The sequence below is a fragment of the Sebastes fasciatus genome, chromosome 16 (genome assembly GCF_043250625.1).
Source record: "Sebastes fasciatus isolate fSebFas1 chromosome 16, fSebFas1.pri, whole genome shotgun sequence".
Lineage (NCBI taxonomy): Eukaryota > Metazoa > Chordata > Actinopteri > Perciformes > Sebastidae > Sebastes > Sebastes fasciatus.
The window spans coordinates 1,765,138-1,782,688 of NC_133810.1; the positions used below are offsets into that span (position 1 = coordinate 1,765,138).

At 43.0% G+C, this 17,551-nt stretch overlaps 4 protein-coding genes across 7 annotated transcripts in view; all 4 read left to right on the forward strand.

The window, feature by feature from the left end:
* Positions 1-17,551, forward strand: part of LOC141753168 (rap1 GTPase-activating protein 2-like) — a 467,886-nt gene that overhangs the window by 340,853 nt on the left and 109,482 nt on the right. The window lies entirely within an intron of this gene.
* Positions 2,895-3,866, forward strand: LOC141752474 (odorant receptor 131-2-like). The gene has a single exon (XM_074610463.1). The coding sequence runs from the start codon at positions 2,895-2,897 to the stop codon at positions 3,864-3,866; it is 972 nt and encodes a 323-aa protein (XP_074466564.1).
* LOC141752477 (odorant receptor 131-2-like) lies at positions 8,487-9,458 on the forward strand. The gene has a single exon (XM_074610472.1). It carries the CDS (start codon positions 8,487-8,489, stop codon positions 9,456-9,458), a length of 972 nt encoding a protein of 323 aa, XP_074466573.1.
* LOC141752478 (odorant receptor 131-2-like) lies at positions 14,216-14,968 on the forward strand. Its single transcript, XM_074610473.1, has one exon. It carries the CDS (start codon positions 14,216-14,218, stop codon positions 14,966-14,968), a length of 753 nt encoding a protein of 250 aa, XP_074466574.1.

Here is a 17,551-nt window from a genome sequence, read left to right on the forward strand (position 1 = left end):
ATCATCATATGTCTCACCTTAGCATACATGGAATGAACTCTATATGTTTGATGTTTGTTAAACTCATGCCGTCATCTGACTGGCCTTCATAACTCAGCATATGCAGCATTCACAAGAAACAAATTCAAAACTAATTTTGCTAATGAATACTTAGCATAACGATGTTCAACTGTAGTTTTGTCAGTATTTCTTAAAATCCACCTAAAGAGGTATGTCAAAATTATCATTCTGTCAACCAACGAAAGCTGCTCAAGTTGTTATCATTTCACTGTTTTAAATTGTATCCTAAAATGTATGGTGTATTTGCATCTTTCATCATTCCAGGGCAAATTCCTCCAGAGCTGTCAATCAATTCAAATATTTAATCGTACATTTTCTATCCGTTCAAGATGAACCTTAAAGAGAGATTTGTCACGTATTTAATACTCTTATCAACATGGGATTGGACAAATATGCTGCTTTATGCAAATGTATGTGTATTTTTAGTATTTGAAATCAATTAACAACAGAAAACAATTATAAATATTGTCCATAAACCCTCACAGGTACTGCATTTAGCATAACAAATATGCTCAAATCAATGACAAATCCATTTTTGTTTTGCCAGAGTTTCTTGGTTTGAGAACAAAACTGATTGTAAATATTGATCACAGAAAGAGCAGTTTGTGTATGTCTTTTTTTTAATTTCTGCATGTTGTGATTGGCAGGGTCATTTTATTTATTTAGTTTATTAACATCCCCATTAGCTACAGCATTGCAGCAGCTATTATTCCTGGGGTTCACAAACACACTGAAAATGTGACAGTGTGAGAATAAACAGGACAAGACAAAAACACACACACACAGAATAATATAACATAACATTACAGAATAAAACAGCACAAGACTGAAACACAGACTCAGACAAGACAAGCTCCTAACAATCAGAAAAGAAAGTATAGGTCTGCTTGGGAACTTCAACAGACACATGGGCAAAGATGGAGAAACCTGGAGTGGGGTGATTGGGAGGAATGGCCTGCCTGATCTTTGTTGTTGAACTTCTGTGGTAGTCATGGATTGGCCATAACGAACACCATGTTCAAGCATAGGGTGGTTCTTAAGTGTACTTGGTGTTTGACCATTTTGAAGAACTCCTGAACCCGACCAACACGTCCTCCGTAGAGGACGTAGAGACCGAGCTTGAAGACTCGGGGGAAGGCTTGTCCATATCCTTGGAAGAGGTTGCTGAGGTAGTCAAAAAGCTCCTCAGCGGTAAGGCACCAGGGGTAGATGAGATTCGCCCTGAGATGCTTAAGGTTGAGGACATTGTTGAACTGTCTTGGTTGACTTGCCTCTTCAGTGTCGTGTGGAGTTCGGGGTCAGTACCTGTGGAATGACAGACCGGGGTGGTGGTTCCCATTTTTAAAAAGGCGGTTGGAGGGTGTGCTCAGATTATCTGGGTATCACACTGCTCAGCCTCCCCGAGAAAGTTCATTCTAGGATGCTGGAAAAGAGGCTCCAACCGATTGTCGAACCTCAGATCCAGGAGGAGTAATGTGGATTCCGTCCTGGCCGGGGAACAGTGGACCAGCTCTTTACCCTTGCGGGGCTCATGGATGGGTCATGGGAGTTTGCTCATCCAGTCTACATGTGTTTAGTGGACTTGGAGAAGGCTTACGACCGTGTCGTTTTATTTATTGACACCCTCACTGTAAGGTTTATCAATGCAACAATGATAATTAATGTGTAAATGCACTCTTATTCAATGGAAATAAACACGGTTACTTTAAGGGTCACAGGTCTTATCCAGCCCGTGTATTGATTTTAAATTAAACTACTTATAAAATGAACCGATTGCAAAAAGAACTCTGAAATAACAAAATAGGTCAATCACTTGACTCAAATCATGTGAATCTAGTTAATCAATAATTCATATTTGTCTTCATTTTCAGCTTCACTATCATCATACTTTATCATATACAGCACAAAGTTCCATTATTTCTTATTTATATTTATGATTTGGGACATCTGAATCCGTGTAGGAGTCCAACCCTCTGGAGGTCACGTCATCTCTCATTGATCAGCTGTTAGGACACGGATCAGGCTCCGGTGTTTCTCCACGGTGGGGTCGGTCGGCCACTCAGTCTGCCCGGAAGATTCAACTCGGCGGGTGAATGACGCCCGCTTGCCCGGTGTGGAAGGATCCCCGTTGCAAATCTCCTGGCGCATTTCCTCCGTGCACTGCGCGGACCCATGCGCGGACCTCTCCGCTTTCCGGATCCAGTTTCGACCACACCATTTTCACAATAACAGTTGGGGGGGTGGGGGTATGAGATGATAAGTTGAAAGGTGTTTTAATGATAACGCCTATTTCATGTTCTGACAACAGTCTAATCAGCTGTTGAGAGGCACTATAGAATTAAGTTTACTTACTTGTATACTAAGTTTAAACTATGTAAGACACGATCACATGGACAGGGGTATTGGGGAATAATAGGGCAGAGATTACATTACCTATTACTACTCTGTTAACCATGCTGACATGTGATGGGGTCACGTGAACATGGTTTAGGGCAGGGCAAAGCTGATATACACAGTTTGAGGGCAGGTAACACCTGCAGACCAGTTCTGCTTGCATGGAAACAAGCACAGACCTGGATGATGTGACTCAACGGGCATCTGTGCTTAAAGGATGTTGGATTTTCATTGTTCTCACAATACAAACAGGAAAAGATTTATTTATTACAATTTGTTTATTGTTTGATGGTTTTACTGTTTTTAATTCATTTTTGTTCTTGTAAAGCACTTTGTGAATTGTGTTCTATGAAAGGTCCTATACTAAATACACTTGTTATTAATATTATTACAATGACATCAACAAGATAAATTTCTCATGTCTTAAATGCTTCTCTGAAATGTCACACGCAACTCAATCTCAGACCAACATCACTGCTGGACAGCAGTATCAAGGCTTACTGGAAAGAGTGTTATTTTCCACTCTGACTACAGTACCATGCTGTGTGTTTCTCTTCATTAATGGGGTCATGTTATTCACCTTGAGGAGTAAATTGGTGTTTCGTGAGACCTCCCGTTACATTCTTCTGTTTAACCTCCTTTTTGCAGACACTGTACAGATGGCAGTGAGTCAGTTACTGTACCTCCTGTCTGCTTGTAGAGTAAAACTGACATATCCTGTATGTGGCGTTCTCGTCATGTTGGCCGATCTCACAATAGTAATCTCCCCTCTCACACTGGTGGTGATGTCTCTGGAGAGATATGTGGCTGTGTGCTACCCACTGAGGCACGCTACCATCATCACCATCAGAAACACAGCAGTGGCTATCACTGTGGTTTGGTCCTTCAGTTCACTACATGTCCTCACACAAGTTATTTTACTGTTAGATTTTCCATTTGACAACCTGGAGAGCCTGCAGATGGAAAAGTATTGTGGCAAAGTAAACATACTTCTTGGCCCAATTTCTGGTCTTTATGATAAAGCCTACACTTATTTTCTGTTTGTATCAGCTGGTTTAGCAGTCATTTCTTCCTATATAGGTGTGATGATAGCAGCCAGGTCAGCCTCCACAAACAAAGCTTCAGCCCAGAAGGCTCGTAATACTCTGCTGCTGCATCTGGTGCAGCTGGGCCTCAGTCTCTTGTCAACTATACACCAATCTTTCCTTGTAGCCATGTCAAACATTGTTACGAGGATAGTGTTTGTGCGCATCCAGATTGTTTTTTATGTGCTTATTTTCATCTTCCCCAGATGTCTGATTTCTCTCATTTATGGCATAAGAGATCAGAACATCAGACCTGTCCTCGTGTACCATCTATGTTGTCGACTGAAACTCTCAGTCGCCCCGGCCAAGGCCAAGGTCTCACCCTAGACTTCATGAAATGAGTTGAGCTTTGTATTTTCCTGTAAATGTAGTGTGTGTATATATACTGTATATATCATCATATGTCTCACCTTAGCATACATGGAATGAACTCTATATGTTTGATGTTTGTTAAACTCATGCCGTCATCTGACTGGCCTTCATAACTCAGCATATGCAGCATTCACAAGAAACAAATTCAAAACTAATTTTGCTAATGAATACTTAGCATAACGATGTTCAACTGTAGTTTTGTCCGTATTTCTTAAAATCCACCTAAAGAGGTATGTCAAAATTATCATTCTGTCAACCAACGAAAGCTGCTCAAGTTGTTATCATTTCACTGTTTTAAATTGTATCCTAAAATGTATGGTGTATTTGCATCTTTCATCATTCCAGGGCAAATTCCTCCAGAGCTGTCAATCAATTCAAATATTTAATCGTACATTTTCTATCCGTTCAAGATGAACCTTAAAGAGAGATTTGTCAAGTATTTAATACTCTTCTCAACATGGGAGTGGGCAAATATGCTGCCTTATGCAAATGTATGTATATATTTAGTATTTGAAATCAATTAACAACAGAAAACAATTATAAATATTGTCCATAAACCCTCACAGGTACTGCATTTAGCATAAAAAATATGCTCAAATCAATGACAAATCCGTTTTTGTTTTGCCAGAGTTTCTTGGTTTGAGAACAAAAGTGATTGTAAATATTGATCACAGAAAGAGCAGTTTGTGTATGTCTTTTTTTAAATTTCTGCATGTTGTGATTGGCAGGGTCATTTTATTTATTTAGTTTATTAACATCCCCATTAGCTACAGCATTGCAGCAGCTATTATTCCTGGGGTTCACAAACACACTGAAAATGTGACAGTGTGAGAATAAACAGGACAAGACAAAAACACACACACACATAATAATATAACATAACATTACAGAATAAAACAGCACAAGACTGAAACACAGACTCAGACAAGACAAGCTCCTAACAATCAGAAAAAGAAGTATAGGTCTGCTTGGGAACTTCAACAGACACATGGGCAAAGATGGAGAAACCTGGAGTGGGGTGATTGGGAGGAATGGCCTGCCTGATCTTTGTTGTTGAACTTCTGTGGTAGTCATGGATTGGCCATAACGAACACCATGTTCAAGCATAGGGTGGTTCTTAAGTGCACTTGGTGTTTGACCACAAAGTCAATGATGACTAACTTTGTGGTCGAGCATTTTGAAGAACTCCTGAACCCGACCAACACGTCCTCCGTAGAGGACGTAGACACCGAGTTTGAAGACTCGGGGGAAGGCTTGTCCATATCCTTGGAAGAGGTTGCTGAGGTAGTCAAAAAGCTCCTCAGCGGTAAGGCACCAGGGGTAGATGAGATTCGCCCTGAGATGCTTAAGGTTGAGGACATTGTTGAACTGTCTTGGTTGACTTGCCTCTTCAGTGTCGTGTGGAGTTCGGGGTCAGTACCTGTGGAATGACAGACCGGGGTGGTGGTTCCCATTTTTAAAAAGGCGGTTGGAGGGTGTGCTCAGATTATCTGGGTATCACACTGCTCATCCTCCCCGAGAAAGTTCATTCTAGGATGCTGGAAAGGAGGCTCCAACCGATTGTCGAACCTCAGATCCAGGAGGAGTAATGTGGATTCCGTCCTGGCCGGGGAACAGTGGACCAGCTCTTTACCCTTGCGGGGCTCATGGATGGGTCATGGGAGTTTGCTCATCCAGTCTACATGTGTTTTGTAGACTTGGAGAAGGCCTACGACCGTGTCGTTTTATGTATTTATTTATTGATACCCTCACTGTAGGGTTTATCAATGCAACAATGATGGTTAATGTATAAATGCACTCTTATTCAATGGAAATAAACACGGTTACTTTAAGGGTCACAGGTCTTATCCAGCCCGTGTATTGATTTTAAATTAAACTACTGTCTTCATTTTCAGCTTCACTATCATCATACTTTATCATATACAGCAGGAAGTTCCATTATTTCTTATTTATATTTATGATTTGGGACATCTGAATCCGTGTAGGAGTCCGACCCTCTGGAGGTCGCGTCATCACTCATTGATCAGCTGTTAGGACACGGATCAGGCTCCGGTGTTTCTCCACGGTGGGGTCGGTTGGCCACTCAGTCTGCCCGGAAGATTCAACTCGGCGGGTGAATGACGCCCGGTGTGGAAGGATCACCGTTGCAACTCTCCTGGCGCATTTCCTCCGTGCGCTGCGCGGACCCATGCGCGGACCTCGCCGCTTTCCGGATCCTGTTTCAACCGCATTTTCACAATAACAGTGGGGGGTGGGGGTATGAAATGATAAGTTGAAAGGTGTTCTAATGATACCAATACATTTATTTATCATGAAAATACATTTAACTTGTACTGTCAGTGATATAACTCAGTAAGTAAAGTGTTGTTCTTGATCCCATTTAAGGGTCAACCATAAACCTTTGCATTGGTCCCCCCCCTGGCCTTGGGCCCGGGGACAGCTGTACCCTTTGCCCCCGCCTGACGGCGGGCCTGTCTGTTGGCTTCATCAAACCGTGACCTTCAGCACGCACTGGGGCGGTTTGCAGCCGAGTGTGAAGCAGTCGGGATGAGAATCAGTACCTCCAAGTCTGAGGGAGTTCAAGTATCTCGGGGTCTTGTTCACGAGTGAGGGTAAAATGGAGCGGGTCAGGCGGTTCGGTGCAGCGTCTGCAGTTATGCGGGCGCTGTACCGGACCGTTGTGGTGAAGAGGGAGCTGAGCTATAAGGCAAAGCTCTCGATTTCCCGGTCCATCTACGTTCCAACCTTCACTTATGTTCATGAGCTTTTGGTAGTGATAGAAAGAATGAGATGGCGGACACAGGCGGCCGAAATGAGCATCCTTTGTAGGGTGGCTGGGCTCAGCCTTAGAGATCGGAGTAGAGACGCTACTCCTTCACGTCGAAAGGGGCCAGCTGAGGTGTGTTGGGGACGCAGATAGGAGCTTTGTCTTTTACGGTCGCTAGAGGTCGCCGTTGTGTTCTTTTATACCTTCTTTCGGTGATCTATCATGTGAATAGATGATAAAACCTACTAGTGGGTGTAGTATACAGTTACCAGACGTCCCGGTTTTTCCGGGACAGTCCCGGTTTCAAGCTGACGTGTCCCGAGTCCTGACACATATCTGTAAAACACTCAAATGTCCCGGTTTTCAACAGTCACTAACAGATTGTCCCGGTTTTCACCACAATTAAAATAATAATATTATACTGACATAGATGTTTATCATGTCCGACTCATTAATTAATGTGTGTGCATGAGATAAGTATATAGAGAGCCAGCACAGCGCACCACTGCAGTCTCTGTAGAGAGTGGTTTTGCGCGCGGTCAAGCCAACATTACGCATGGACACAACAGATATCCGCTGGTTACTTCTAGTGTAGTTTTGAACCACAGAACCCTCCGTACTTATGTGCACATCAAACGTGTCGTTTTGATTAATTATTCTACACAGTTCCCTCTGCGAATCAAGAGGCATTTCGCTCTGCTTATAACTCCCTCAGGGATTGTCCGTTCTGTCTTTCACCCGGTGTCTCCACCGGTGTCTCCACCAGTGGACAACCGGTGTCTCCTGGACAAACTGTCCTCTGAGCTCCACAATTTTAATTTTAGCATGAGACAAAACAAGTTGAAAGATAACGTACGAAGGCCCAGACAACAATACATTTCCTCTGAGGGAAACTCTCTACAGGACTCCCAAACTGTCAGTGCGTCATGACGGGGATAGTCCTGTGATTAAAGGGGGTGAAAGTAGTGAATGTGATGAGTCATGATTGTAACAGCCTGTAATGCAGCCACCTATAATAATACCTTCTTTCTGATCCCACTCCGTTTTCAAATGCGCCACAGGTGCGCCAAGTTAGCCATCCTGATGAAAACGCCTATAGTGCATTCATATTAGCGCGTGCGCGTGCGCGTGCGTGGATGTGTGCGTGCATGAACATGCGGTTCACTTAAGTGTCCCCGTTTTTGGGGTTGAAAATATGGTCACCCTAGTGTAGTAGGCATCTATTGGCTCACATCTATGGGGCTTATAGCCACTGATAACGCCTATTTAATGGCCTGACAACAGTCTAATCAGCTGTTGAGGGGCACGATAAAAATAAAGTTTACTTACTTGTGTACTAAGTTTAAACTATGTAAGACACGATCACATGGACAGGGGTATTGGGAAATAATAGGGCAGAGATTACATTACCTATTACTACTCTGTTAACCATGCTGACATGTGATGGGGTCACGTGAACATGGTTTAGGGCAGGGCAAAGCTGATATACACAGTTTGAGGGCAGGTAACACCTGCAGACCAGTTCTGCTTACATGGAAACAAGCACAGACCTGGATGATGTGACTCAACGGGCATCTGTGCTTAAAGGATGTTGGATTTTCATTGTTCTCACAATACAAACAAGAACAGATTTATTTATTACAATTTTATTGTTTGATGGTTTTACTGTTTTTAATTCATTTTTGTTCTTGTAAAGCACTTTGTGAATTGTGTTCTATGAAAGGTCCTATACTAAATACACTTGTTATTAATATTATTACAATGACATCAACAGGATAAATTTCTCATGTCTTAAATGCTTCTCTGAAATGTCACACGCAACTCAATCTCAGACCAACATCACTGCTGGACAGCAGTATCAAGGCTTACTGGAAAGAGTGTTATTTTCCGCTGTGACTACAGTACCATGCTGTGTGTTTCTCTTCATTAATGGGGTCATGTTATTCACCTTGAGGAGTAAATTGGTGTTTTGTGAGACCTCCCGTTACATTCTTTTGTTTAACCTCCTTTTTGCAGACACTGTACAGATGGCAGTGAGTCAGTTACTGTACCTCCTGGCTGCTTGTAGAGTAAAACTGACATATCCTGTATGTGGCGTTCTCGTCATGTTAGCCAGTCTCACAATAGTAATCTCCCCTCTCACACTGGTGGTGATGTCTCTGGAGAGATATGTGGCTGTGTGCTACCCACTGAGGCACGCTACCATCATCACCATCAGAAACACAGCAGTGGCTATCACTGTGGTTTGGTCCTTCAGTTCACTACATGTCCTCACACAAGTTATTTTACTGTTAGATTTTCCATTTGACAACCTGGAGAGCCTGCAGATGGAAAAGTATTGTGCCAAAGTAAACATACTTCTTGGCCCAATTTCTGGTCTTTATGATAAAGCCTACACTTATTTTCTGTTTGTATCAGCTGGTTTAGCAGTCATTTCTTCCTATATAGGTGTGATGATAGCAGCCAGGTCAGCCTCCACAAACAAAGCTTCAGCCCAGAAGGCTCGTAATACTCTGCTGCTGCATCTGGTGCAGCTGGGCCTCAGTCTCTTGTCAACTATACACCAATCTTTCCTTGTAGCCATGTCAAACATCGTGACGAGGATAGTGTTTGTGCGCATCCACATTGTTTTTTATGTGCTTATTTTCATCTTCCCCAGATGTCTGAGTTCTCTCATTTATGGCATAAGAGATCAGAACATCAGACCTGTCCTCGTGTACCATCTATGTTGTCGACTGAAACTCTCAGTCGCCCCGGCCAAGGCCAAGGTCTCACCCTAGACTTCATGAAATGAGTTGAGCTTTGTATTTTCTTGTAAATGTAGTGTGTGTATATATATATATCATCATATGTCTCACCTTAGCATACATGGAATGAACTCTATATGTTTGATGTTTGTTAAACTCATGCCGTCATCTGACTGGCCTTCATAACTCAGCATATGCAGCATTCACAAGAAACAAATTCAAAACTAATTTTGCTAATGAATACTTAGCATAACGATGTTCAACTGTAGTTTTGTCAGTATTTCTTAAAATCCACCTAAAGAGGTATGTCAAAATTATCATTCTGTCAACCAACGAAAGCTGCTCAAGTTGTTATCATTTCACTGTTTTAAATTGTATCCTAAAATGTATGGTGTATTTGCATCTTTCATCATTCCAGGGCAAATTCCTCCAGAGCTGTCAATCCATTAAAATATTTAATCGTACATTTTCTATCCTTTCAAGATGTACCTTAAAGGGAGATTTGTCAAGTATTTAATACTCTTATCAAAGCAAATATGCTGCCTTATGTAAATGTATGTATATATTTAGTATTTGAAATCAATTAACAACAGAAAACAATTATAGATATTGTCCATAAACCCTCACAGGTACTGCATTTAGCATAAAAAATATGCTCAAATCAATGACAGAGTTTATTGGTGTGAGAACAAAACTGATTGTAAATATTGATCACAGAAAGAGCAGTTTGTGTATGTCTTTTTTTTTATTTCTGCATGTTGTGATTGGCAGGGTCATTTTATTTATTTAGTTTATTAACATCCCCATTAGCTACAGCATTGCAGCAGCTATTATTCCTGGGGTTCACAAACACACTGAAAATGTGACAGTGTGAGAATAAACAGGACAAGACAAAAACACACACACACAGAATAATATAACATAACATTACAGAATAAAACAGCACAAGACTGAAACACAGACTCAGACAAGACAAGCTCCTAACAATCAGAAAAGAAAGTATAGGTCTGCTTGGGAACTTCAACGGTCACATGGGCAAAGATGGAGAAACCTGGAGTGGGGTGATTGGGAGGAATGGCCTGCCTGATCTTTGTTGTTGAACTTCTGTGGTAGTCATGGATTGGCCATAACGAACACCATGTTCAAGCATAGGGTGGTTCTTAAGTGTACTTAGTGTTTGACCACAAAGTCAATGATGACTGACTTTGTGGTCGAGCATTTTGAAGAACTCCTGAACCCGACCAACACGTCCTCCGTAGAGGACGTAGAGACCGAGCTTGAAGACTCGGGGGAAGGCTTGTCCATATCCTTGGAAGAGGTCGCTGAGGTAGTCAAAAAGCTCCTCAGCGGTAAGGCACCAGGGGTAGATGAGATTCGCCCTGAGATGCTTAAGGTTGAGGACATTGTTGAACTGTCTTGGTTGACTTGCCTCTTCAGTGTCGTGTAGAGTTCGGGGTCAGTACCTGTGGAATGACAGACCGGGGTGGTGGTTCCCATTTTTAAAAAGGCGGTTGGAGGGTGTGCTCAGATTATCTGGGTATCACACTGCTCATCCTCCCCGAGAAAGTTCATTCTAGGATGCTGGAAAGGAGGCTCCAACCGATTGTCGAACCTCAGATCCAGGAGGAGTAATGTGGATTCCGTCCTGGCCGGGGAACAGTGGACCAGCTCTTTACCCTTGCGGGGCTCATGGATGGGTCATGGGAGTTTGCTCATCCAGTCTACATGTGTTTTGTAGACTTGGAGAAGGCTTACGACCGTGTCGTTTTATTTATTTATTTATTGATACCCTCACTGTAAGGTTTATCAATGCAACAATGATGGTTAATTTATAAATGCACTCTTATTCAATGGAAATAAACACGGTTACTTTAAGGGTCACAGGTCTTATCCAGCCCGTGTATTGATTTTAAATTAAACTACTGTCTTCATTTTCAGCTTCACTATCATCATACTTTATCATATACAGCAGGAAGTTCCATTATTTCTTATTTATATTTATGGTTTGGGACATCTGAATCCGTGTAGGAGTCCGACCCTCTGGAGGTCGCGTCATCACTCATTGATCAGCTGTTAGGACACGGATCAGGCTCCGGTGTTTCTCCACGGTGGGGTCGGTCGGCCACTCAGTCTGCCCGGAAGATTCAACTCGACGGGTGAATGACGCCCGGTGTGGAAGGATCACCGTTGCAACTCTCCTGGCGCATTTCCTCCGTGCGCTGCGCGGACCCATGCGCGGACCTCGCCGCTTTCCGGATCCTGTTTCAACCGCATTTTCACAATAACAGTGGGGGGGTGGGGGTATGAAATGATAAGTTGAAAGGTGTTCTAATGATACCAATACATTTATTTATCATGAAAATACATTTAACTTGTACTGTCAGTGATATAACTCAGTAAGTAAAGTGTTGTTCTTGATCCCATTTAAGGGTCAACCATAAACCTTTGCATTGGTCCCCCCCCTGGCCTTGGGCCCGGGGACAGCTGTACCCTTTGCCCCCGCCTAACGGCGGGCCTGTCTGTTGGCTTCATCAAACCGTGACCTTCAGCACGCACTGGGGCGGTTTGCAGCCGAGTGTGAAGCAGTCGGGATTAGAATCAGTACCTCCAAGTCTGAGGGAGTTCAAGTATCTCGGGGTCTTGTTCACGAGTGAGGGTAAAATGGAGCGGGTCAGGCGGTTCGGTGCAGCGTCTGCAGTTATGCGGGCGCTGTACCGGACCGTTGTGGTGAAGAGGGAGTTGAGCTATAAGGCAAAGCTCTCGATTTCCCGGTCCATCTACGTTCCAACCCTCACTTATGTTCATGAGCTTTTGGTAGTGATAGAAAGAATGAGATGGCGGACACAGGCGGCCGAAATGAGCATCCTTTGTAGGGTGGCTGGGCTCAGCCTTAGAGATCGGAGTAGAGACGCTACTCCTTCACGTCGAAAGGGGCCAGCTGAGGTGTGTTGGGGACTCAGATAGGAGCTTTGTCTTTTACGGTCGCTAGAGGTCGCCGTTGTGTTCTTTTATACCTTCTTTCGGTGATCTATCATGTGAATAGATGATAAAACCTACTAGTGGGTGTAGTATACGGTTACCAGACGTCCCGGTTTTTCCGGGACAGTCCCGGTTTCAAGCTGACGTGTCCCGAGTCCTGACACATATCTGTAAAACACTCAAATGTCCCGGTTTTCAACAGTCACTAACAGATTGTCCCAGTTTTCACCACCATTAAAATAATAATATTATACTGACATAGATGTTTATCATGTCCGACTCATTAATTAATGTGTGTGCATGAGATAAGTATATAGAGAGCCAGCACAGCGCACCACTGCAGTCTCTGTAGAGAGTGGTTTTGCGCGCGGTCAAGCCAACATTACGCATGGACACAACAGATATCCGCTGGTTACTTCTAGTGTAGTTTTGAACCACAGAACCCTCCGTACTTATGTGCACATCAAACGTGTCGTTTTGATTAATTATTCTACACAGTTCCCTCTGCGAATCAAGAGGCATTTCGCTCTGCTTATAACTCCCTCAGGGATTGTCCGTTCTGTCTTTCACCCGGTGTCTCCACCGGTGTCTCCACCAGTGGACAACCGGTGTCTCCTGGACAAACTGTCCTCTGAGCTCCACAATTTTAATTTTAGCCTGAGACAAAACAAGTTGAAAAATAATGTACGAAGGCCCAGACAACAATACATTTCCTCTGAGGGAAACTCTCTACAGGACTCCCAAACTGTCAGTGCGTCATGACGGGGATAGTCCTGTGATTAAAGGGGGTGAAAATAGTGAATGTGATAAGTCATGATTGTCACAGTCTCTAACGCATCCACCTATAATAATACCTTCTTTCTGATCCCACTCCGTTTTCAAATGCGCCACAGGTGCGCCAAGTTAGCCATCCTGATGAAAACGCCTATGGTGTGTGCATATTAGCGCGTGGATGTGCGGTTCACTTAAGTGTCCCCGTTTTGGGGGTTTGAAAATATGGTCGACCTAGTGTAGTAGGCATCTATTGGCCCACATCTATGGGGCTTATAGCCACTGATAACGCCTATTTAATGGCCTGACAACAGTCTAATCAGCTGTTGAGGGGCACGATAGAAATAAAGTTTACTTACTTGTGTACTAAGTTTAAACTATGTAAGACACGATCACATGGACAGGGGTATTGGGAAATAATAGGGCAGTGATTACATTACCTGTTAACCATGCTGACATGTGATGGGGTCACGTGAACATGGTTTAGGGCAGGGCAAAGCTGATATACACAGTTTGAGGGCAGGTAACACCTGCAGACCAGTTCTGCTTGCATGGAAACAAGCACAGACCTGGATGATGTGACTCAACGGGCATCTGTGCTTAAAGGATGTTGGATTTTCATTGTTCTCACAATACAAACAGGAAAAGATTTATTTATTACAATTTGTTTATTGTTTGATGGTTTTACTGTTTTTAATTCATTTTTGTTCTTGTAAAGCACTTTGTGAATTGTGTTCTATGAAAGGTCCTATACTAAATACACTTGTTATTAATATTATTACAATGACATCAACAGGATAAATTTCTCATGTCTTAAATGCTTCTCTGAAATGTCACACGCAACTCAATCTCAGACCAACATCACTGTTGGGCTGGGGTTAGTGGAAAGAGTGTTATTTTCCGCTGTGACTACAGTACCATGCTGTGTGTTTCTCTTCATTAATGGGGTCATGTTATTCACCTTGAGGAGTAAATTGGTGTTTCGTGAGACCTCCCGTTACATTCTTCTGTTTAACCTCCTTTTTGCAGACACTGTACAGATGGCAGTGAGTCAGTTACTGTACCTCCTGTCTGCTTGTAGAGTAAAACTGACATATCCTGTATGTGGCGTTCTCGTCATGTTGGCCGATCTCACAATAGTAATCTCCCCTCTCACACTGGTGGTGATGTCTCTGGAGAGATATGTGGCTGTGTGCTACCCACTGAGGCACGCTACCATCATCACCATCAGAAACACAGCAGTGGCTATCACTGTGGTTTGGTCCTTCAGTTCACTACATGTCCTCACACAAGTTATTTTACTGTTAGATTTTCCATTTGACAACCTGGAGAGCCTGCAGATGGAAAAGTATTGTGGCAAAGTAAACATACTTCTTGGCCCAATTTCTGGTCTTTATGATAAAGCCTACACTTATTTTCTGTTTGTATCAGCTGGTTTAGCAGTCATTTCTTCCTATATAGGTGTGATGATAGCAGCCAGGTCAGCCTCCACAAACAAAGCTTCAGCCCAGAAGGCTCGTAATACTCTGCTGCTGCATCTGGTGCAGCTGGGCCTCAGTCTCTTGTCAACTATACACCAATCTTTCCTTGTAGCCATGTCAAACATTGTTACGAGGATAGTGTTTGTGCGCATCCAGATTGTTTTTTATGTGCTTATTTTCATCTTCCCCAGATGTCTGATTTCTCTCATTTATGGCATAAGAGATCAGAACATCAGACCTGTCCTCGTGTACCATCTATGTTGTCGACTGAAACTCTCAGTCGCCCCGGCCAAGGCCAAGCTCTCACCCTAGACTTCATGAAATGAGTTGAGCTTTGTATTTTCCTGTAAATGTAGTGTGTGTATATATACTGTATATATCATCATATGTCTCACCTTAGCATACATGGAATGAACTCTATATGTTTGATGTTTGTTAAACTCATGCCGTCATCTGACTGGCCTTCATAACTCAGCATATGCAGCATTCACAAGAAACAAATTCAAAACTAATTTTGCTAATGAATACTTAGCATAACGATGTTCAACTGTAGTTTTGTCCGTATTTCTTAAAATCCACCTAAAGAGGTATGTCAAAATTATCATTCTGTCAACCAACGAAAGCTGCTCAAGTTGTTATCATTTCACTGTTTTAAATTGTATCCTAAAATGTATGGTGTATTTGCAACTTTCATCATTCCAGGGCAAATTCCTCCAGAGCTGTCAATCAATTCAAATATTTAATCGTACATTTTCTATCCGTTCAAGATGTACCTTAAAGGGAGATTTGTCAAGTATTTAATACTCTTCTCAACATGGGAGTGGGCAAATATGCTGCCTTATGCAAATGTATGTATATATTTAGTATTTGAAATCAATTAACAACAGAAAACAATTATAAATATTGTCCATAAACCCTCACAGGTACTGCATTTAGCATAAAAAATATGCTCAAATCAATGACAAATCCGTTTTTGTTTTGCCAGAGTTTCTTGGTTTGAGAACAAAAGTGATTGTAAATATTGATCACAGAAAGAGCAGTTTGTGTATGTCTTTTTTTAAATTTCTGCATGTTGTGATTGGCAGGGTCATTTTATTTATTTAGTTTATTAACATCCCCATTAGCTACAGCATTGCAGCAGCTATTATTCCTGGGGTTCACAAACACACTGAAAATGTGACATTGTGAGAATAAACAGGACAAGACAAAAACACACACACACAGAATAATATAACATAACATTACAGAATACAACAGCACAAGACTGAAACACAGACTCAGACAAGACAAGCTCCTAACAATCAGAAAAGAAAGTATAGGTCTGCTTGTGAACTTCAACAGACACATGGGCAAAGATGGAGAAACCCGGAGTGGGGTGATTGGGAGGAATGGCCTGCCTGATCTTTGTTGTTGAACTTCTGTGGTAGTCATGGATTGGCCATAACGAACACCATGTTCAAGCATAGGGTGGTTCTTAAGTGCACTTGGTGTTTGACCACAAAGTCAATGATGACTAACTTTGTGGTCGAGCATTTTGAAGAACTCCTGAACCCGACCAACACGTCCTCCGTAGAGGACGTAGACACCGAGTTTGAAGACTCGGGGGAAGGCTTGTCCATATCCTTGGAAGAGGTTGCTGAGGTAGTCAAAAAGCTCCTCAGCGGTAAGGCACCAGGGGTAGATGAGATTCGCCCTGAGATGCTTAAGGTTGAGGACATTGTTGAACTGTCTTGGTTGACTTGCCTCTTCAGTGTCGTGTGGAGTTCGGGGTCAGTACCTGTGGAATGACAGACCGGGGTGGTGGTTCCCATTTTTAAAAAGGCGGTTGGAGGGTGTGCTCAGATTATCTGGGTATCACACTGCTCATCCTCCCCGAGAAAGTTCATTCTAGGATGCTGGAAAGGAGGCTCCAACCGATTGTCGAACCTCAGGTCCAGGAGGAGTAATGTGGATTCCGTCCTGGCCGGGGAACAGTGGACCAGCTCTTTACCCTTGCGGGGCTCATGGATGGGTCATGGGAGTTTGCTCATCCAGTCTACATGTGTTTTGTGGACTTGGAGAAGGCCTACGACCGTGTCGTTTTATTTATTTATTTATTGATACCCTCACTGTAAGGTTTATCAATGCAACAATGATGGTTAATGTATAAATGCACTCTTATTCAATGGAAATAAACACGGTTACTTTAAGGGTCACAGGTCTTATCCAGCCCGTGTATTGATTTTAAATTAAACTACTGTCTTCATTTTCAGCTTCACTATCATCATACTTTATCATATACAGCAGGAAGTTCCATTATTTCTTATTTATATTTATGATTTGGGACATCTGAATCCGTGTAGGAGTCCGACCCTCTGGAGGTCGCGTCATCACTCATTGATCAGCTGTTAGGACACGGATCAGGCTCCGGTGTTTCTCCACGGTGGGGTCGGTCGGCCACTCAGTCTGCCCGGAAGATTCAACTCGGCGGGTGAATGACGCCCGGTGTGGAAGGATCACCGTTGCAACTCTCCTGGCGCATTTCCTCCGTGCGCTGCGCGGACCCATGCGCGGACCTCGCCGCTTTCCGGATCCTGTTTCAACCGCATTTTCACAATAACAGTGGGGGGTGTGGGTATGAAATGATAAGTTGAAAGGTGTTCTAATGATACCAATACATTTATTTATCATGAAAATACATTTAACTTGTACTGTCAGTGATATAACTCAGTAAGTAAAGTGTTGTTCTTGATCCCATTTAAGGGTCAACCATAAACCTTTGCATGGGTCCCCCCCCTGGCCTTGGGCCCGGGGACAGCTGTACCCTTTGCCCCCGCCTGACGGCGGGCCTGTCTGTTGGCTTCATCAAACCGTGACCTTCAGCACGCACTGGGGCGGTTTGCAGCCGAGTGTGAA

What these genes read in the sequence shown, in the direction of transcription:
- LOC141752474 (XM_074610463.1), top strand. Translation starts at nt 2,895, where the DNA reads ATGTCACACGCAACTCAATCTCAGACCAACATCACTGCTGGACAGCAG.
- LOC141752477 (XM_074610472.1), top strand. Translation starts at nt 8,487, where the DNA reads ATGTCACACGCAACTCAATCTCAGACCAACATCACTGCTGGACAGCAG.
- LOC141752478 (XM_074610473.1), top strand. Translation starts at nt 14,216, where the DNA reads ATGGCAGTGAGTCAGTTACTGTACCTCCTGTCTGCTTGTAGAGTAAAA.